This window comes from Cavia porcellus, unplaced genomic scaffold (assembly GCF_034190915.1).
Source record: "Cavia porcellus strain 051 isolate PalLab524CR breed Dunkin Hartley unplaced genomic scaffold, mCavPor4.1 scaffold_3, whole genome shotgun sequence".
Taxonomy (NCBI): Eukaryota; Metazoa; Chordata; class Mammalia; order Rodentia; family Caviidae; genus Cavia; species Cavia porcellus.
Window position 1 is genome coordinate 117,325,524 of NW_026947486.1, and position 22,446 is coordinate 117,347,969.

Consider the following 22,446-nt stretch of genomic DNA (forward strand, 5'->3'; position numbering starts at 1 on the left):
CTATAGGCAAAACCCAAAAATATACCTTGATCAAAGTCACACATCTACAAAATTTAACCCATGACTTAAAAATAGAAAACTTTTTGGAGAAAATCTTAAGGAACCTGAGCAGACAAAGATTTTTTTAGTCTTGACACCACAGACATACAATCTATAAAAGTAAAAATTGATTGAAAATTGAAAGCAATGGAAAGACAAGGCAGAGCAGGAGAATAACCTTTGCAAAGTTCTTATCTGGCAAATGACTAAAATGCATAATGAGTACTCAAAACCTAACAATAAAAAAATCATAACAATAAAAAAATCAAACTGTCAGTCTAGGAAGTGGAGAAAAAACATCATGAGACATTACAGTAACAAGAGTATATGGGTGGTGGTGGATAAGTTGGTGAAATGATGTCAGCACCTTTGGCCAATACGGGAATGTGAATCAGAACCATAGTGAGATATTGTTACATGCTTATCATGGTGGTTAGAATTCAAAAAGAAACAACGCAAAATACCGAAGCCTAGCAAGGATGTGGAGAAATTAAATCTTCATCCATGGTGGGTGAGTGTATGAGATGGTACCGCTCTTGTGAGAACAGCGACAGTTAAAAAACTGAACGAGTACCTACCATGTGAGCCAGCAGTTGTATTCATGGACATTTGTTCCAGAGACGTTAAATCTTACGTCCACATGGAAATCTATTCATGACTACTTGTAATAGCTGAAAACTAGAAGCAATCCAGATCTTCAGAAGGTGTTAAATTGTGGCACAGCCATGCCATGGAATATTCAGGAATAAAAGGAAAGAATTGTTGATGCACATAGATGAAACTTGGATGAATTTTAAGGGACTTCCACTGAGTTAAAAATATCGATACCAGAGGCTGGGGATTTAGCTCAGCGGCATAAGCGCCTGCCTTGCAAGCAGGCAGTCGTGAGTTCGATTCCTGGTACCGATAAAAAAGGAAAAAGACAAAAAAAAAATATCGATACCAGAGGAGTGAACACTGTGTGATTCCACTTGTATAACATTCTTCCAGTGCCAACATTGCAGAAATGCTGGTGGATTAATGGTTGCTGGGTCCAGTGAGGTGGCTGTGGCAGGAAGGGCTGTGGCGGTGGCTGTGAAAGAGCAGGTGTAGGCATCCCTGTGATGAAAGTCTTCTGTATCTTGATGGTGTCATTATCAATATGCTGGTTCTGATGCCAGTGATACTGGTGTAGTGATACTGTATACAGTTTCGTAATAAGTCACCATGAGGGTTACTGGGTGACTGGTACATGGTATTTGTTTTATTGATTACAATTGCAAGTGAAACTACATGTCTGAAAATTCAAAGGTTCATTTTAACAGATCAGGATTTTTACAGATTGCTGAATGATTTCGTACTGTATATAAAATGCATTTTGATTAGTATATTATAAATAATTCATGATGTATCGGAAGTATTACGTAGAAGAAAAAGTTATGCTAGTAAGAATGTTAATGGTGGCACATGTCTGTCATCTCAGCAGTCTGGGAAGGTGAGGCAGGAAGATCGCAAATTCAAGCCAGCTGGGCAAGTTAGTGAGTTAGCGTGACGCTGTCTCAATACACACAGGTAAAAGAAGGGCTGGCAGCGTACCGCAGTGTGGAGGCCCTCGCCTCAGTCCCCAGGACTGAAAACGAGTTAGCATTTCATTAGAGACCAACAGTTTTCCTTCTATTAATTCGGTTACATCTGATTGCTTTTGTAAGTGGAAATTGGGCAGCATGCTTCAGCCAGGATGGAATGGAACCCCTTTTCACGGTTCCCGAAGGGCTTCTCTGGGTAGCGGTTTTCAGTCAGGGTTGGAGCAGGCTGGCAGGCACAGTTAGGTGCAGCTAATTCCCAGAGCCCAGGCAGGCTTTGAGGACCTTGTTGAAAAGCACACAGGGAGCATTGTTTGACCAGAGATTTTTATTAACCTGTCCTCGGCCTCTGATTCAGGCCAGCTGGCAAATACTCCTTCTGGTGATTGAGGTCTCAACAAATGTGCTCAGTTTCAACTAGAAAAAAAGCCATCTCCGGACCAAACAGTCAAAACCTCTTCTTTAAGATTCATTTTGAAGCCATTTGGTGGCTAACGCAAAAATTATTTTATCTCTAAACTGTATACCTATGGTAGAAAACAGTGATTTTTTACTTTAGTATTACAGTCTTTTCTTGAAAAGCCTCTCAGGCATAAGCTCCGAGATAATTCATGTATGTAAAACCCCCTAATATTTGGCTTCCAATTGTATTATGTGATTTATCTGAAAGATTTAAAATTTGGAGTTATAGCCCTTTTTACCTTGAGCCCAGCTCTGGTACCAGCTGCTAACAAGCTGCTAACAAGTTAGTTAACCATGCTGAGCCTCAGTGTCCTCACCTGCATAATGGGCATTGTAACAGAGGTTGAAGGCGATAAATGGGGCACCATGTATGGAACACAAATGCCTATTATGGTGCACTGCTGCTCTATAAAAGTTTCTGTGTGTAAAAACAAATACAAGAGAGGCCTGTTTGCTAAACATGAATCCACTTTTAGAAACATGATGTGAATAGTTACTCAGTGCAAGGGGTGGGGCTGCGTGGAGTTCAGTCAGACCCAGAGATGTGAAATTATGGGCCAAGCTGAATGGTGTGGTGGAGGAAGGGAGTGCAGCAGGGCATCCTGAGATTTAAGACTTGGGGATGTTTGTCACCACTCTCACAAAGTGAAGACCTTCTCTATATGGGAAAGGACCAGAGAGAGAGGGAGGGGAATGAGGAAGGATGTAGAAAAAATGATGTGTTACATGGAGACTCCAGCTCCCCGTGAGGAACATAAATCATACTGCAAACATGTACTCATACAAATAAAACTTACAAAGTCAAAACATTTAAAAAGAAAAAGGGGGCAACAAGCTTAGGTGAAACTGTGTCGAAGATGAGAACGCTACAACCGAAGCCATCCATGCGAGGTGCATCCGGGTCTCTTGCTAGCCCTGTGTCCGGGGCAGGTGGCCTCACCTGTCTCCACCTCCGTGTTTGCATTTGTCACATTTCTGGCTGGGTGGAGTGGTGTGACACATTCAACTCCTGGCATAGAGTAAGCTTTCAACAACTGCTCTTTCTATTTGTATAGTAGCACTGGCTGCGTTTGAAATCTTCCTGAGACAGTTTGACAGTACCGGAGGTTTAGGGGAGTCAGCTACTTCCAACAAGGACAACTATTAAGACAGGAGCCCAGCAGATTTAGAGCAGTCAGCAATACGAACTGATCGCAGCAGCCTTTCGGGCCTGGCCTGGCCTGGTGTCCTACTCGTTGGCCTGAGGTAGCGCGCCAGAGGCAGCCTTACACATAGGATGGGAGGGAGGGAGAGCAGGCTGTACCTCCGGAGTCTCCCCCAGCACGCGGCTTCCGCAGGGCTGGGTGGAGCCATCTCCCCACAGTGAGAGGGCCGCAGAAGCCCTTGCCACTGCTTGGGACTGCCTGGGAGGTCCGTATAGCAGGGATGGCGAGGGCCTGTCAGAGCTTCCGCACGCGTGCCACAGATTCACCACCACTGACCTAGAGGCCATAGAGCTCAGGGCGAGGCCCCGCCCAGCACAAGGTTTCATACTCTTCTCAACTTGGTGGCTTTTTCTTGATTTAGCAGAGCCATTTAAAGTGGTGAATTTTTAGCTAACTCTTGCGTGGTATGCCAGCTTTGTTCAGTAGGTCACTCTCTTTCTTGCACCTCCTTGTCAATTCGTGGAGGTGAGGGAGGGATGTGGGGTGTAAATTTGAGCAACTGACCCTCATCGGCTAAAGAAGTCTTACCCCACTTGGTCCAGTTAGCTGATTTAACCCTCTCAACAAGCATGGGGCTGGTCCATGGTCCTGTGGCCAGTAAGCAAGGTGTGTGTGGCAGGGCAGGGGTCCTTTCTAGAGTTCTTTCTCTAACCAAGATGCTGGTTTGCTTCCCTAAGCCTCCATTTGGACTTGCTTTCTAAAAGCTTTTAATGAGGCTTGTGTGATCCCACTGCCAGGATTTCAGAATTATTTGGGCCTTGCAGTTGTCCCACAGACTCCCCTTGTTTTACATGTAGGGAAATTGAGGCACAGAAGGCAGACTCTTGGCAGCTCCCAAGCCTTCTGACTCAAAAGCACCGCCCTCCCCTGACTTCTGTCACACGCAGATTAGAGGAGAGAGTGTCAGTACGAGCCTCAAGTGGCTTATTTCAGTTGAGAGGCAGGGCAGCCAGAGAGAATCACAGCTGCCATGCTAGAACCAGAGCACTGAGGGTTCCATTGCAGGAGGTGGATAATTGTGAGTTTAAAGGCCGGGTATTGTTCTACCCCTTTCCAAGCCTTCTAATTAGTTTTTCTCCTTCCCACAAGGAGTTGATATTGTCACATCTTCCATATGTGAAGCTCATTTTCACCACTTGGTTCTGCAGTGGGCAATATTTCCACAAAGAAATGATTGTGAATGGTACTTTTTTTTTTTTTTTTTTTTAGTACTGAGGATCGAATTCACAAACTCACGCTTACCAGGCAAGTGCTTGAACTGCTGAGCTAAATCCCTGGTCCCTAATGTTACTTTTTTTAGTTTTCAACTTTTAGTGTCAATTTACAGACAAAGCATTAGAACCACTTTGAGAACAAACACGAAAAAAATGTGCCATACTTGCTGGGCGTGGTGACATGCACCTGTAATCCCAGCACTCACAAGGCTGAGGCAGGAGGATCGCCATGAGTTTGGGGCCAGCCTGAACTGCATAGTGAGTGGCTACCTCAAAACAAACAAAAAAAAATCCAAAAAAACCACATGCCAGAGGAAGGATTGCAGAGAGCAAGGGGTGAGGTGGAGGGAGCGGGTGATGGTGGTTTCTTCAGCAAACTGGGAGTAAGGGAGATCACGTGTACTTTTGTGGGGTCAACACAGGGTTTCCAAGGGTAATTATAGAGAGCCCCATGCTGAGGCGGAGGAGCAGAGATGCTGGGGACACAAATCCCAAGTCAGACTACCAGGACTGAAATAGTAGCTCTACCCCTTGAAGTTGGCCAGATTCCTAAATTGTGCCTTGGTTTTCTCCTTTCAAAATGGGACTCACAATAGTTTAATCTGACGGCCATATTCTAAGAATAAAATGAGTTAATATGTATAAAGTGCTTAGAGGAGCAGCAGTGGGAGCAGAAAAGGCCCAAACACTGTTTATAATGCAGCTGCTACTGAAGGAGAACAGAACTCAAAATTAAACTTGCAGTCAGCAGAGACTGGGGAGAGGGGGTAGTCGTTTGAGAAAGTTTGTTTTTTCATCTGGTAAAATGAGAGGTCAGTAAACACTTTGAAGTCGACAAGTAGCAGAGAGGCAGAGTTGTATTTACAGTGGTGGAGGCAATCCAAAGACTTAAAAATAGGTCTAGTCAAGAGTGGTCATCCCTGGGGAATGAAGCTCTGGGAGAAGAGCCTTTCTGTGTGAGGTTTTAATTACCATAAAAAGGTATTGCTTTCGTTTTGCCTGCTTTCTTGAGGCGTAGTTAACAAGCGGTAAACTTCATGTACTTAGGTATACAGCTTGGTGAGTTTTCACATATGTGCATAGTCAGGAAGCCAGCACCACAGTAAAGGCCAGTGTACACCCTCTCTCCTCTCCAGAAAGCAGATCGAAGCTTCTTAATCTAAACAGTTTACACACTTAGGGCCCGCTTTAACTATTCTTGAGATATGACTCATTTAATTCAGAATACCCTTCTGACTTCAAAGAATATTTTCTTCCAGTGATGAAACAACTTTGTATTCATGTGATCTTTACTTCTCTCCTGAGTAAAACCCTAAAGCTAATTAAGAACCAATGGTGATTGTCTTCTTCTATGACGTGTGTTTCATGAAACACTCAGTGGTTAGGTGCTAGGACTGCCGACTTTGCAGTGGGGCACAGAGACGAAGTCCTCTTCAGGCAGCTAAAAGCTGTGTGCTTTCCAGAATTGCCATCCATTTGTGGACTCTTTCCTCTGACCCCAGCTTTCCAAATGTGTATGCTACATGTTCAGTTCGGATTCACAGGCCACAGCACGGGGATAATGTTGTTGAACTCAGTGTCGCAGTTGAATAAAGCAGGTCTTCCCCTTGGCTCGGGGACCAGCCACTGCTTCCTGCCCAGAGCTTCCCTGAGCTGTCCATGTCCATTGGTCCTGGGGTGGGGAGCAGCACCCTGCTTGGAGTTTAATTCTGGCGCCCCAAGTGTGATTGGAAACAGACTTTGATTAAAAATCACCAAAAGCTTTGTGATCACCTCAGTTTTATGGTACTGCTGATAAACACTGTAGCTGAACTGTGCTCTGGGGCCAGTGGGTTTGTGTTTTGTTTTCATGGGTGAGTGTGGAGCGTAACTCCCTTTTTATATCATTGTTTCTCTGTGGAAAAGGCATTCGGTATTGGAAAGAGAAGCATAGAGGGACTTTTCACACAGCCCACTGAGGAGGGCTTCCTGCAGCACCTGACAGAAGGGTTGTGGTTAAGTAACATAGCTTGTCCTATCCTTGGTATGATGCATTTCTCTAAATCACGGGCTTCCCTGAAACTCACAGGGCAGTTGTGTTAGGATTGATTTTATATTGAATGAAACATCGAGAACAAATGTGTTAGGATTGATCTTGTTGGATTTATTTAAAAGATTATGATATTTCTTAGGAAATGGTCTATTGAACTTAATGGCATCTTTCTCAGATCGATAGTAACATATCCGTGATGATGATGTTCTGTATTTTAACTAACAGGTTTTCAGGAGGCCTGATATAAGGGTAAGGATATTTGGTTTTCGGCAGATGGACTTCCTACTTGTGTGTGTCTGTGCTTCATGGAACACTCAGTCTATTTAGCGTTCTTTACCTTCTCACAGATTTTTATGAGTCACTTGGATCAATTTGCCTTGCTGTGTCATAGCTTTGAGTGTTCACTAGAAGTGCTTTATCTGTTATAGTGTTTTCATGTGCAGTGAAAGCCAGTTGTGTGTGAGGGCAGGACGCTAAACTTGTGTGTGCTGCTGGCTTTCCTTGTACACATGATTCCCACCCAGCTGGGTATTCATGGTAGGGGTTATAGGTCTGGGCCTGCAGAGGCCTCTTTTACCCTTACTTACCCTGTGATTCATGCAGAAGGATTTAGCAACCATAAAAACCTGCTCAGTTGTCCATCCTATTTAAGATTTTGAATCATGTTTGTGTTTGCATGCTTAATACAAAAAGCAGAGGTGCTTATTTTGAAAAAAATAGCAAATTCAGCCTGTTAGTATTTTTGGAGATACTGAGATACTAGACTATAGCTTATATTTTCCTCATGATTTTCCTTCCCTTTATTTCAGAATATTCATAAAGCAAGACAGAGATTGGTAATGTGCATGCATTTAACTCAGTATTGGACATGGCAAATTAACCTGTTTTCATTAAATGAAAACAATGTGGGTTTTGACAATATAATGATTTCAGACTTTTTAAACTTACTGAAGCTAGTAAAGTAGTACAGAAATAACCAGGCTCAGTCAAATTCTTGTTTTTTAAACGTAGTTTACCGTTTGCTCTTGTTTCACCACGTTTTCGTTTGCTTGTGAGAATGATTTTCTTTTATTGATTCACATTGTTTGACATTTTACTTGCATGGACTTTGAAATGCTGGGGGTTTTTGTATATTCATTTTTCTTTTTTAAAAATTTTTAATCAATGATTCCATTTTCCTTATATTTAACAATGGAATTTTAAAACTACATTTGAAACTGCACTGCCTTGAAAGGTAGCTATACCCAATTCAATCTGATGATACAGTATAAAAATGTGCCAAATAGTTATTGCACTGACAGAAATAAAAGGCAGGAAACAGTAAGTTTCTTTAAAGTTTTGCTTCTTCATCAGATGCCTGTAAAAGAAATACAGTCACTGGAACCAAAATTTTATGAAGTAAAAATACATGCTAAATTTTCATATTTTCAGCCTCAGATTTGATACAACTTTGCAAAGGTGTTATAATTCAAAAGCATAAATGTTCATATTTATACCATCTGCTGAACTAAAAGTCTAGTTTTTAGAGTTTCCAAAAATAATTGATTCTGTGAAAAAATAAGAATTAAGAAATTAAGTGTATTTTTAAAAGGATTGGTAAAACTTAAAGGATGTGTGACCCTTTAGATCTTTGAAGCACGTCGTCAGTACTGCAGTTAAAATATTTAATATAGTATTTAGCAATAAGCAATAAGAAACATCTGCATATATATGTATATGTGTGTATGTAAAATCTCCAGCATGTGACTTGTGCATGCATGATGAGCAATTAACCTCTGGCAGTATAATAGTTCCTCAGAGTATATGAACACCTACTGGGTTTAAAATACATGTCTCTGAACTGTTTTGTGTTTTGGCTTTGCCCTTTACCTGGCTTCTGTGGCAGGCTTTATTTTCTGTGAGTACATGGTGTGTCTGTTATTTTATTTCTTTGCTTATACTGTAGTATTCCTTGATTTTTAAAAAGACAGTGCAGTGTTTGAAATCCATGTTTGTTTGCTTTTCGTTTTTCTCCCCCAACACGAACATAGACTAGATACTCCATTGTAGAATAAGGATGCTAGAGGTCCCCTACAGGTTATTTCCTTAACTTCGAGGGGGCAAATGTGATTTGCAAAACCGTGAAAGATGTGTCAACTTTTACATGCTTACTGTCTCTATACAAAAGAAATTCTGTCCTTTCACCTGTCTGTTTGCACGTATTTCTTTCTCCCCCCTGCCTTTTCTTGTCCATGCACCTGGTGCTGTGCAGGAGATACAGGAGGAACACAATGGCTACCCTTCTGAAGCTGAAGCCGATCAGGTGGCAAGTTCTACATGTTCATCTGTTTGTAGCCCCAGATCATGTATCTAGAAGCCATTTCATACTAGATCTCTAGATGATATGCAGAGTTTTCTGGAAGCTTTTACACCTACATTAGAGTGCTCTTGTCCAAATCTGGTAGATTCCATTATGACATTATTTGCAAAATTGGTTTATCCAACATTTGGTCAACTAGAAATGTGTTCCTGTGTGCTCCTTGGTTTTCCCTGATAGTTACAGATGAGGTTGGTGACCCTTCATCACTGTGGGGTTCCAGAGTACCTTTACAAGGACCACAGGAGGTAGCCACATGTGTCAAGTGTACACCTTGAAGTGTGGACTTGGCTTATTCAGATACCCAGCATAGTACTTTGGTACCTTGTAAGCATTTGTGGAGTGAACACAAAATCATCCTATTTGATGGTATGCTCTTTACTCAGTACCGCTGGACTCTCTGGGATCCCAAAGCCAAAGAGCTTTCCCTACTGCTGATAGGGAAACTTAATAGACAAACATCCCCACTGATGTGTGGCAAGCCCCAGGTGCTAAGTGCTGTCTTTGTCCTTAATCACTCAGCCCCAAGGTATTGGTGACCCCAAAAAAGAGCTCAATTTGCAATCCATTGCTTTGGGCATGTAGCTGTCACATATACTACCTGTCCTGAAGCTTAGATTCAGGCTGAGGCTGACAGTAAAGGAGAGAACAAGGTCACTTCAGTGGGCATAAGCCATCAGGGACAAAGTCAGGGCTGGGCTTGCAGGGTCATACAAGGAAGCTTGAGATGAGATCATCAGAGGGAATTCCCCAGCCAGGCCACACATGAGACAAAGGCACACGAGGAAAGGGTGTGCGTATAAGATCTAATTTATTCCATCCTTTGAATGTGCTGGATAAATCAAGGGTCAAATCATGTCCTGTGCAACCTAGCAGTTGCAATAAAAGCTTAATATAAGTGTGAGTTTCATGTCCTAACACCACCTTTATAAAGGGAATCTACCGTATTCATCCCCCTTGTAAGCCTTTAAAAAACTGTTTTTCTCTTGAGTTCCTATGTTCAGGCCAAATGTGTTCCTTTTCCAAAAGAACCTTCCTCCTATGGAGAAATCTAAAGCAATGGGGTCATTTCATCATTTACAAAACATGTCCCAGATTTAATTACCCAAGCAAGGGGTTTGTCTCAGTGTGTTTCACCAACACAGCCGTGCCTCATGTAAATACACAGATGTATCCTGACACACTTGATAGGACTGTGGGAAGAGAAGAAAAACTCTTGATCCACAGCCTGGAGCATAAGAACTTCATGTATTCTTGAGGTGGTCCCTCTATCTCCCACCTGCAGTGTTTCATTAGCTAGGCCTTGGTTTAGGTCTTTAAATGTTCGATGAGACTTGCTGGCTTAATAGGAATCTTCCTCAGCTCAGGATTCTGTTGACTAGAGGAGCTTGGTTTCTTAAATGTATTTTGAAATTATACGCTCTCCTCATTTATTTTTAAGTATAAGTTCAAGAATTTAAATCTAGAGCTAGGCAAAGTGGCGCATGCCTATAATCCCAGCACCCAGGAAGCTGAAGCAGGAGGATCACTGTGAGTTCAAAGCCAGCCTGGGCTACATTGTTTGTTCAAGACAGCCTTAACTACACAGTGAACCCTCTCTGAATAAAGAAGAATTTAGGTCTGTATATAACATATACCATATAGTACATAATATTGAGCCATGAAAATATGCCTTAACAATGGAACATTTGAAGTAACTTAAAAATTTGACATTAAAGTCACTCTCACACTTTGTCACTATGCTGTTAATTAATCATTAATTCAGACAGTTAATCAAACTTGCAAATTAAAGCTTCTGTTAAGACAGGTGATCTTGGGCCAGGAATATAGCTCAGCTGCACAGTGTCTGCCTGGCAAACACAAGGTCATGAGTTTGATTCCCAGTACAAAAAAAAAGATTAATGATCTTTTAGCATCTTTAAAACCAGACCTTTAAAAGTATATACAGTATACTGGTGTATACTTTATTGCATAAAAGCTATTTCCAAATCAGATGTGAATATAAAACCGAATCTACAAATGGTTCTTCATATCTCCTTTAATGTGCCAACTCCTTAAAAATTGTGGCTGAAAAAATCTTAACCAGTGTGTAGTAAAAATTCAAGTTGAATAAAATGTTGGGAGGTAAGAATAAATCCTGATGTATATTATGTTAACTCTGTATCGTTTGGTAAGGAGAAAGATGAACCATATCCTTTTATGTCCTCGCAGGAAAATAGATGTACCTTGAGCAACATTCGGCATTGAATTTACTAGTTATATTTTGACATTTTTCTTTATTGATTTTATAAAATTTGATGACACTAATATGTATAATGTTTCAAAATTGATATTTAAGTTCCTTTAATAAGACATAACAAAATATGCTTATAACTATGAAAAGTAATTACCATTATTTTGATTTGGATCACAAAAACTTCCATTTTCAAATGTTTCACTTTACAAAATGATGCTGAAAACTGTCATGCAGCCTGTTTTTCCCTGAACACTAGTGGCCTCCTGGTGTTGACAGGTATTCCTTGGAAAAACAGTTCCTGATCAGATACTGTAGGTATGAGACTTGCATGATACTCTAGCGCCCTCTTGCTGGCTCCATGTACATTAACACACTAAAAGACAGCTCATTTTTAAAAAACAAGAACAAACAAAACACCAGCCTAACTTATTTGTTTAACCCAGCATTTCTCAAACTTAAAAACAAAAAGCAAAAAGCAGCTCACATCTGTTGGGAAATTAATGATACACAGCTTCTGGGGTTTTAATCACCTTATTCTTATTCATGACACTCGTCAGACATGCCAAAGAGAAAGTGACTGGTTTCCTTGGTAGCATCTCACAGGGTGCCAGTACTTTGAAATAGAGCTGGAGTTCTCACTCAGTCCCTAGCTTTGTCATTCAAGAATACCAGTTTTGAACCTCTCCTGATTTACCTAGCACTCTCCAACCAAGGTTACACGAGGCTTGCCACAGTGCCACAAGAGAGTGGGCTCCAATGACAGTCTGGTGGTTTAGAAGTGTGGGCACACAGTGTTCCAGCTGTCCCAGGCATCTTTATCCCAGTATCACTGTACCCTGGAAACCTAGAGGTTATTAGCAGTTTTATTGGTGAGTGTCAAATTAGTCCAAAAGCGAATTGGCTCTTGAGCGCTGCCTGATGTACACACTCTGTTCTACAATAGACACTGGGATGGATTTTAGTACCTTTTATCCAGAATGCTTGGGAGCACAGGTATTTCAGACTTGAGCTTTGTTCCCAGATTTTTGGAATATTTATATGTACATAAATATGTTGGATGGGACCCAAGTCTGAGTATGAGTGTTTTTGTCTACATCTTGTACACATAGCCTGAAGGAAATTTTATATAGTGGTCTTAGCATTTTCACTTCCACCTGTCGTATGAGGTCAGGTGTTGAATTTTCCATGGTGACATCATGTCAGTGCTCAAAAAGCTTTTGATTTTGGAGCAATTCAGATTGCAGATTTGGGGACTAGGAGTGCTCAGCCTGTTGAGAGCATCCTCTCAGGGCCAGAATTGGCTAAACAGTGACAGTGCTATTGTCCATATCCCCGGGCATACACTTTGGGTGTCTGTGCACCGTTGTGGCTGGGCTGCAGCACCCATGCCTACAGTGTTTCCTAGTTCCTGTCCCAAGACTATTCTCTGGTCATTGTCATTAAACTTGGGGAATTCCCAAACTGTCTCATAGGCTGGGTCATTTTAACAGTTAGCCAAGCACCCTAAATCTGATGTTTTTATTTCTGTTAGTTTCATGCTCAAAGGGTAACCTTCTTCTGACCTTTCTAAACTCTGGAGGCATCTTACAATAGCTGTGTATATGGTGATTACAGTATCTGTCATGTCAAGCCATGTCCATATTAATGCTTCCTAACTGTGAAACGTGAATATGTTGTAACCCTTTGGTAGAACATGCAGCATGATGTCCTGTGATGCTAAGCTTTGAAATTTGTCTTTCGGGGTGGGGGGTTACGTTTTGCACGCTTCTGTAGCTTTATAGAAAAAACACAGAACATCAAAAGTCCTCTCAGGTATACAAATGGAATGAAAGATTTACTCCTGTTTGGTTTTTGCCAGGCTCTAAGGGATGGAAATAAGCTGGCCCAGATGGAAGAAGCATCACTTGTTCCAGGAGAATCAATTAAGGCCATTGGTAAGTTCAACATGTACACTTTTGCTCATAGAGATTTGTAAAATGAAATGGTACTTTATTTATGAACGTATATATGCTGGAAATCAGCCAGACCAATTTAATTAGGGGACAGAGAGACTAGGCTTGTGGTGTCCTGACCTTGAGAGATGGAATGCTGGAGAGGTTTTGTTAAGCTGCAGTTGAGTATTAGATTAGTTACAGCTGAGTATTTCCAGCAGCGCGGAGGCCCAGACTTTTTTTTAGGAGCTGAGAGCTGACTAGGCACTCAGTGTAATGTCCGTTCGCTGCTTTGTTGGAATCCTTCACTAGGAGGAAAATGTATCGGCAGAACAACTATCATTTTAATGTTTTGAGAACGTGGCAAAGAAATTTTGGTGCAATCAGCGGACACGTGTTGCCATCCTGCATTGTAAAGGTGGTGGCATGAGGGTTCCCGTGTCCCTTCATGGTGGACAGACAGGCACTTCAGGAGCTGATGCATGGTGCTTTGGTTGGATAGGAGGAGCAGTGCAGTACCATCTTGTCAGCTGCAATAGAGTCCTGGGCTCTCCTAGCAGTGCCTCCAAGTAACTGCTCCTGCTGCATGGCCCACTCTGTGCCTCTAGACCTGTCCGTTCTTGGTTATGCATTCAGGGCTCTGAAACTTCCCTTGGCTTTGGGCCTGCTTCTCTGCTGACACTCTTCTGCTGTCTCTGGCTGGTGCTTCTTTGGCTGTTCCAGCCCAGCCCCATGCTATTTAAAATGCAGAGCAAAATACGCCCGACAGTAAACTGCTTTATTTCTATCTTTATCAGTGGCCATAGTCCATAAAGATTACAGCTTCTGGAAGTGGCTGGTCACCCTGTATGTGAGACTGCTATTTGGAATTAGCAGGAAGTGCTCTAAAAGCTTGGACTGTAACCTCTAGGTTGTCTCGGTAAGAAGAGAAGGCTTTAGGGGAGCCAGCGTGGGCCTGGTGCCCCTCTCCTGTTTGCTTCTCCCTCCACTCTGGAAATGGGGCCCTGTTTCTGTCCCAGTCAGCAGAGCTGTCTTCAGTTGTGTGTTAAGGACATCTGCACATCTTTAAGCCATCTGAGTATGTCTTTAATTCCTCCAGTGGCTTGCAAAGGGTAAGTAAATTAACCCCTGCTTTTAAATAAAGCATGTTCCTGGAGGCGGAGTATTAAAGTAGGTCACTGTAAAGTGACGTGCTCCCCTGTGGAGTATCATTGCAGTTCATCACTGTCAGAATCGGAAGCTCTGACATGGGGTCCCCAGGAAGCCATTGTCGTGGCTAAGGTAGCGAACATATCTGTCACCCCTGAGCAGTTTCCTGCGTGCCTGGCTGATCGCTCCATCCTGTGTATTCCCAGTGTCCTCCAGCACTGCAGATGGCAGTGTGTTACTCAGCTTTTCACTGATGTGACCAGATACCTGAAAGCGACTCCTTAAAGGAGGAAGCTTCATTGCGGTTCACGGTTTCAGTGGTTTCAGTCTGTGGTGAGCTGGCTCCATTGCTTTCAGGCCCGTGGCAAGGCAGAAACTCCACGGTGGGAGGGTCGGCAAAAGAAAGGTGCTGAGCTCACGCCAGCCAGGAAGCAGAGAGAGCAGGAAAGACTGAGTGTGCTGTCAGAGGAGGGGTGGGGATCAGCCGTAGTCCCCGGGTGGGTCACTCCCTTCGGCTGGCCCCACTTGTTTCTATTGCCACCCAGTAATGGCAGCAGATTATACCACAAAGCCCCATGATCCAGTCACTGCCCACAAGCCCATCAGCAGCCAGCAGAGCCTTCAACACACTGAGCCTTTTGGAGGTTGTACTTTTCAAACCACAACAGCTAGCTTATATTTTCTAGTGTCCTATAGAAATAAAATAAGAGAGTACATTCTTTTTTGTCTTCTTCCCATCAAATAATTATTTTGTTTTGTCCATATTGTGGCATGGGTTACCATTCATTTTTATTACTGAAGGATATTTCAGTGTGTGGATACAGGTTGTCTGTTCATCTGGTTTTGGGTATTTGAGTTGATTCTGCTGTTTGGCTCCTTTAACTAAAGCTGCTGCGAGCATTTAAGTACAAGTGTTTGTGTGGGCGCGTTATTTCCTCTCTTTCGGGTGCATGCCTGAGGGGTGAGAGACATATGGTAGGTGTACACTTACCTGTTTTTGTAGCACTGGAGATTGAACCCAGGACCTTTGCACTGAGCTACATCCCCACCCTTTGTTTTTTTTTTTTTTTTTTTTACTTTAAGACAGGATCTCACTAAGTTGCTAAGTAGCTCAGGCTGGACTTGAACTTGCAGTCCTCCTGCCTTGAGCTTCCTGGAGTGCCCGGATTCCAGGCATGCGTTGCTGTGCCGAGCAACATTTCACTTTTCAAGGAAGTGCTAAATCATTTTCCAAAGTGGTCATGCTGTTATACATTCCAGCAGCAGTGGGTGAGCGTTCCAGTTCTTCTTTTCCTGTCTTAATAATGTCTCTATTTCCTTTTCTTTTTTCCTCTTTGAACTTCCTATGTAATGTTAAAGTTAAGAGTGAACATTCTAATCTTGTTCCTGATTTTTGGACAGCTTTCAGATTTTCACCATTAAGTATGTTACCTGTTTTTGGTAAATGTCCTTTATTATGTTAAGAAAGTTCCCTTCTGTTTCTAGTTTGCAAAGCATTTTCTTAAGAAATTCGAAATGGATACTAGATTTTGTCAAATGTATTTTCTTTCTCAATTAATATAAGATGTGGTTTTTCTTAATTTGCTTCTAGTATCTTGTGGAATATATGAGGTCCTTTTTGATCCTTTCATTGCCAGGATAAACTCTACTTGCTTATTATAAATTATCCTTTTTATGTGTTGCTAGATTTGTTTCATTAAAGTTTTGTTTTGAAGATTTGCATCCATATTTATGACACCTCTGGTCTGTCATTTTCTTGAGGTGGCTTCCTTGGGTTTTGATATTAGAGCAGGGCTGCTTCATAGAAGGAACTGGAATTCTGTCTTCCTCAGTTGTCTGGGAGAGTGTTTCTTCCATAAGTGTTTGGCAGAAGCCAGGCCACCTGGACCTTGAGTTGGCTTAGTGTGAAGTTTTTAGCTAGGGTGTCTTTAGTAGCTATAGGATTGCTTATCTTGTCTGCTTCTTCTCAAGCAAATTTCACTAGTCTGTCTTGCTAGGAATTTGCCTGTTTAGTTTCCGTTGTCAAATTATTGTCCAAAAGGCATCTATTGGGGCCCCTTATTTTTCATTTAATATCTGTAGAACTTACAGGGGCATCATTAGGCTCATTTCCCACCACCATGCCGGCTGCAGGTTTATCAGTTTTACTCATCTTCTCAAAGAATCAGCTTTCAGTTCTGTTGCTTTGTTTTCTATTTCATTATTTTCGCTCTGATCTTTTTACTGTTTCACATCATTTGGTTATTTGAGGTTTAATTCTTTTTCTGCTTTCCTGAGATGGAAGCTGTGGTCATCGATTTGAGACCTTTGTTCTTTTTCCAGTCTAGACATTTAGATGTTCCTTGACATGCTATTTTAGCAGTATCTCGCCAAGTATGAAGTATTTTCATTTTCATATAGCTCCAAATACCTTTGAATTCTCCTTTTGATTTCTTCTGTGAGTTTTGGGGTATTTAGGAGTATGTCAATTGCCACATAGTTGTGAGTTTTTAAAACTTGCTTCTGTTATTGATTCTAATTTCATTTGTGTTCGGAAATCATACTCTTTTAATTGATGTATTATGTACATGTACCAATTTCCTACAGTGAAGGTAAACATTATCTATGGCAAACATATACTAATAAAATTTTTTAAAAAGCGCAGCCCACTTGGGACCCCTTCTGTGTCTCTCCCAGACAGAAGCTGTCTTTCTTTCAATAAATATATTCTTCTCTTTAAAAATTTTTAAAAAGAAATCATATTTTTTTATGACCTGAATATTTTTGTATTTTCAAGACTGGCCCAGAATATAGTCTGTCTGGATAAATGGTCTGGGTACATAAAAAGAATGTGTGTTCTGCTGTTATTGATGGGAATGATCTATGGTTGTCAGTTTGTTTGTTTTATGACAGTGTTCAAGTCTTCTGTTGTCTTATTTTCTGTCTACTTCTATCAGTTACTGAGAGAGGAGTTTCAGAATCTCTGACTGTAATTGTGGATCTGTCTGTTTCTCATTGTAGTTCTCTTTATCATAGTGTCTTGAAGTTCTGTGCTGGGTACATAAATGTTTAGAATGATTGTGTTATTCTGACCCATATTCCTGGCGGTATTCTTTGCTCATTTGCTCAGAAACCTACTTTTTTCTGATATTTTTACAGAATATATATATATATATATATTTTTTTTTTTTTTTTTTTTTTTTTTTTTTTGAGATAACGTCTTGCCGTGTAGTTCAAAGTGGCCATGAACTCACTACGTAGCCAACGCTGGCCACAAACTCACAGCAAGTTGTCCTTACTTATAGTATGTTATCTTTTAAGGATAAGATCTAATACCGTGTAGTGTCCCACAGAAATACATTCTGATCCTCTCCCTGCTGGTCTCTCCAGCCTATGTCATTAATCCTCACTTCCCCTTTTGATGCATCCATACTAAGCTCTAACAACTTGCTGTCTCTCCTCCCTCCTTCCCTCTCTTCTCTCTCACTCCCTCTACGTGCTCTCCTGCTGGGTTAAGTTGATCCTCTCCTAAACTTTATCACTTTGTTTCCACATCACTTTATAGCATTTATCAGGCTATGGTATAACGGTGACTTCCAGCCTGCTTATAGACAAGAACTAAATCTGTTTATGCCCCGAACCTTGCAATTGAAAACACTCAGCTTGTAACGAGTATGATAGAAATGTTTTGAGAATTTGGCCAAATGACAAACTTTTGGACTCAGCTGTAGCTATGTAGGTTTCTGTCATTCCAATGGAATGGCTCTTTGGGAAAGTCATGAAAATGTGGGAGGAGTTCTTTTTTTTCTTTTGCAGTACTGGGGATTGAATCCAGGGCTTTCACATTGAGCTACATCCCCAGCCCTTTGTATTTTTATTTTTTACTTTGAGACAAGGTGCTACTAAGTTGCTGAGTTGTTCAGACTGGGCTGGATCTTGTGATCTTTGTGCCTCAGCCTCCCAAAGTGTGGGATTACAGGTGTGCACCACCATATCTGGCTAGATATGAGCTTTTTAATAGGTACAGGAATTTAAAATGTTGTGTGATTTATTGATAACAAAATGAAAGTTAAAATGAGTCAGGAAGCTGATCAGTAATTTGAAATGCATATCTCTCTGTCTCTCTGTTTCTTGTTTTTCCCTGATTCTGGAGATAGAACCTAGACCTCAAGTGTATGAGGCAGGTACTCTACCACGAAGCCAAGCTCCCAGCACTAAAATATGACTTTTCTTCTTTATTAATGTGGTTGTAACTTTTACTATCTCTAAAGCAGTTTCCCTTGGAGGTGCACTAAAGGACAGTGCTTAGTTTCATTAGTTTTAAATAGCAGTAATTTATGAAATGGTAGTTTAGTGTTTTTAGAGTTATTTAATGTTTTGAATGTGATTAACTTACCATCCAGGAAAAATGTTAACTGCTTGGAAAAAAAGGACAAAATGTAACTTATTATGAGGCCTTTATTTGATACCTTAGTAGGTAGCCAGAGTGTTAAGTGATCCAACTTTATTGGAAGACTCATCTGTACCTAAAAGTCCTATTTAATAAAATTCCTACAAAACTGGATTCACACTCACACATACATTTGGAAGTCCATGCTAAGATTTATTGAATCACAGTTCTACAGCAGTGGTTGCTACTTTGGGTTTTTTCTTTCAGTAAAAGATGTCATGTATATCTGCCCATTTATGGGAGCAGTGAGCGGAACCCTAACAGTGACGGACTTTAAGATGTACTTCAAAAACGTAGAGCGGGTGAGTTTTTTAGTGTTTTTAATTTTAAAATGATTTGGAACCAGTAAAAGAAGAAAGTAAACAGTCTCCTGAAATCCAAGGGTGAGTTTTAATATGTCACATGTGCAAATAGATTTTATTCCGCCGAAAGGCTGATTCATTACACTTGGAGGGGAGAGGCAGTCTCAACATAACTGTACAAGATATGCTATAAATCAGACTGCAGCTTCTTAGCTGGGACAAAGAAGAAATGCCGAAGTAAACCAACATGGTTCCTAATCATCAAAGACTTAAAAGAAGGAGACTTTGTTGACTCACCTGGACTGGCATTAATCTGAATTTTTAAACCTAGGACCCACACTTTGTCCTGGATGTGCCCCTTGGAGTGATCAGCAGAGTTGAGAAGATTGGAGCACAGAGCCACGGAGACAATTCTTGTGGTATAGAGATCGTGTGCAAGGTAGACACCAAATGCAAGTAAAACTGAAAGGGGGTGATCAGCTTAGAATGTTCTCTGACTCACCCTTCCTGTTCTTTGGTAGTTACAATAACTTTACTCTTCGAGACCCAGCAGCTTCTTTAAATGTCATATCAACAAACTGAACCCATCATAGACTCCATTGAGGTAGTTTTCTGTTGCGTATTTGTAATAAACATGGCTCATATGGGCCAGGGGTTTAGCTCAGCTATACAAGCGCCTGCCAGGCAAGTGCCAGGTCATGAGTTCGATCTGAAGTACCAAAAAAAACAAAAACAAACAAAACATGGCTCCTAACTACTGCTCGTAAGTGCCAACATTGTTTATTACATCTCAGGGAAATCAAATAGAAAGCAGAGATCAGGACTGTTTTCTAGTTTGTTGTTTCAAGACTACAGAACAGTGGCTGACCAATGGCTTCCTAAAGAGACAGCAAGGTTCTTTAAATCCTGTCATTAAAGTTTCTTGGTTATGTCATAGTTTTCACTTTGAGCTATGCTTACTTTTTATTTCGTATCCTTGCTCCAGTGAGTTCAGTAGAAATGTGTGTGGTAACTTTCATAAAAAGTAGTAACTTAAGAAGCACCCTGAACAAATGTTTTATTTTAAAGGACTTTGCCCCATGGAAAACAATTTGCTTACCACTTACCTGGAGTACCAGGAAGCAGACCTGCCAATGTAATCGTCAGGGCTCCTCCGGAGGCCGGGCTTCAGAGGCCCGCTCATCTAATTCCCATGGGCAGATCCCTGAGGCCAGCTCTCATCTTTCAGTCCCGCACTGCACCGAATCCACTTTTCCAAAGTCTTCCAGGTCTGAGCCTGCTGTCCCACTGGGCTCACTCTGGGTACCTCATGCAGTTGTTCCTCTCAGACAAGGTCGCACATCCAGCACGTGGCCAGCAGCTATACAACATCAAGCAGAGGGCAACTTGATTGCTTCTGCGATTTTGAAAGCTGTCCTTCCCCTTCTCATAATTCTCAGGTAGCTTCCCATTCTTCTTAGGCCTACGGCAAAGGTCCTTGTCAAGGCCTCACGTGGCTGAGCCTGGCTCACTTTCCTCTGCAGCCTCCCCTGAGCCAGCCTCACATCACCCTTGCCTCCCAGTCCTGCTCTGGTTCAGGATTCCTATCTCCTCACACCCACCATCCCATCCATGCTAAGCACGCACTCTGACCAAATAGAGGACCACCGCACACGTTCCCCTTGGCTTGGAATGCTTTTCTTCCCAGCAATCCTGAGCAATAAATCCCTACTAAGGAGGGTATGTGGAGCCAGGATAGCTGGGATGGAGGGCACAGCAGGAGGTTATGCTGCTCTCGAAGGTGTCCTGGGATTGTTTTACCTTAGGGTTTTCATGGCGAGGGTGGGCATTTGCTGACATAATTTCCCACATGATTTCTAGCCTGGAATTACTAAGGCTAGGCTCCTGGTCCCCTCAGCTCATCCCTAAGAGCCTTGTAAGTGCAGGCTGTATTTTTTAACAGGTGGTATACAATTTAAAGGTACAAAAGCCATAGACAGTAAAAAGTAGTGCCAGCCCCGCTGTTGTACTCCCTGCAGGCAGCACACTTCCTAATGTCTGATGTGTGCCCTCACAGACCCCTTCTGCATACAAACATGTATGTCCGGTCTTTCTTTGAAATTGTAAGTGGTAGTATATTATATGTGCTCCTCCATTCTGTTCTTTTTGCCCTTGACAATGTATCTTGGAACTTCTTTGTATCAATATTATAGAGCAGATTCTGATTTGAACCACTGTAGTGTTCTGTTAGCTGTGTGATAGCCCCTACTGATGGACATTTGAGTTAGTCCTGTTCACTTGCTGTGGTAAATACTATCACAACAGCAGCCTCTTCACTTCCTAAAATTACTGCTGCTTTAATTTCTTTGTGGTCATATTTATTTTACAGTTTCATATAATGTTAAAGAGGGAGATTTTGTGTTTAGCTTATAGGGGCCACATGCATAAAAAGGTTGGCGGCAACACTCAGAACACTGACTCAGGAAGAAATCACCATCAGAGCTGTGCTGAGTGGGATCTCCCCCTGCTTGTGCTTCGGCCTTTCCCATCAGCTTGCATTCACGAGGCACCGTAGGAAACAGCCGTCCTGGGAAACACATTATCTTGCTCTAAGGATGTCACCCAGGGTCCCAGTCCCTGTGTGATACGGAGTCCTTTCTGGAGGCGAAGTCTTTGCTGTACTCTGTTTATAGGTGGTGTGGACTTTAGAGTTGGCTCTTTTGGCAGCTTAAAGTACACAACTAATTTCATGGCGCGCCTTCACTGAGTGCATGCACAGGGCTTGATGGCAGGGCTTTTGTGTACAAATGTTATTCTTTGATCTCCCTTAGAATTTTCCCCCCATACCTGTCCCCTTTATTCCAGTTTTCTTGAATTTTTAAAAGCTCATTGAAGATAACTTTGTTAATAGGAAAAGGAGCATGAAATGAGAAATGAATAAATATATTTATTTATGCTATTGTATGTGGCTTGTAGGTGCTAAATGCATGTTGAATAACTGAGTTTCACTAATCATTTATCAGGATATGAGGAATCTGCGACTTGCTTATAAACAAGAGGAACAGCGCAAACTTGGGATATTTGAAAACCTCAGTAAACATGCATTTCCTCTCTCTAATGGCCAGGTGAGTACACTGAAGTAAAGGTTTTCTTAGTGCATTTAGTGCATTTCTGAAATTTCATGGTTAGCCGTATTTTTCCAGAGGTTTTCTTTATCTTTTTCTGTTGTAACTAGTATTAGACTATTTGAATTTTGTCAATTTTCTATGATTAAGAAAAGCTACCGAGTTTTTACTTTAAAATTTGCAGATTAAGAATCTTAATGCATTCAGCTCATATCAGAATGAGCAGATTTAATATTGGGTATATGGAATAAGATAAGTACTGACTTGTGTTTTGTGGTTTTTGTATCCAGGCACTATTTGCATTCAGCTATAAAGAAAAATTTCCAGTTAATGGCTGGAAAGTGTATGATCCAGTAGCTGAATATAAGAGACAGGTAAAGTACGTTGCTTATCAAACTGAAAATAATAGGTCAACATCTTTTTCT

General features: G+C 41.5%; 1 protein-coding gene across 12 annotated transcripts in view; it reads left to right on the top strand.

The window, feature by feature from the left end:
* Positions 1 to 22,446, top strand: part of Mtmr1 (myotubularin related protein 1) — a 232,094-nt gene that overhangs the window by 12,187 nt on the left and 197,461 nt on the right. For 2 of the 12 annotated variants that reach the window (XM_063246533.1, XM_063246522.1), the window contains exons 3-10: positions 6,740 to 6,763; positions 7,324 to 7,350; positions 8,766 to 8,819; positions 12,965 to 13,040; positions 18,823 to 18,917; positions 19,249 to 19,356; positions 21,920 to 22,021; positions 22,312 to 22,395. In XM_063246533.1, the coding sequence (XP_063102603.1) occupies positions 6,740 to 6,763; positions 7,324 to 7,350; positions 8,766 to 8,819; positions 12,965 to 13,040; positions 18,823 to 18,917; positions 19,249 to 19,356; positions 21,920 to 22,021; positions 22,312 to 22,395 (570 nt within the window). The remainder of the gene's footprint in view (positions 1 to 6,739; positions 6,764 to 7,323; positions 7,351 to 8,765; positions 8,820 to 12,964; positions 13,041 to 18,822; positions 18,918 to 19,248; positions 19,357 to 21,919; positions 22,022 to 22,311; positions 22,396 to 22,446) is intronic. The other 10 variants (XM_063246523.1, XM_063246528.1, XM_063246525.1 and 7 more) reach the window with 10 other exon arrangements.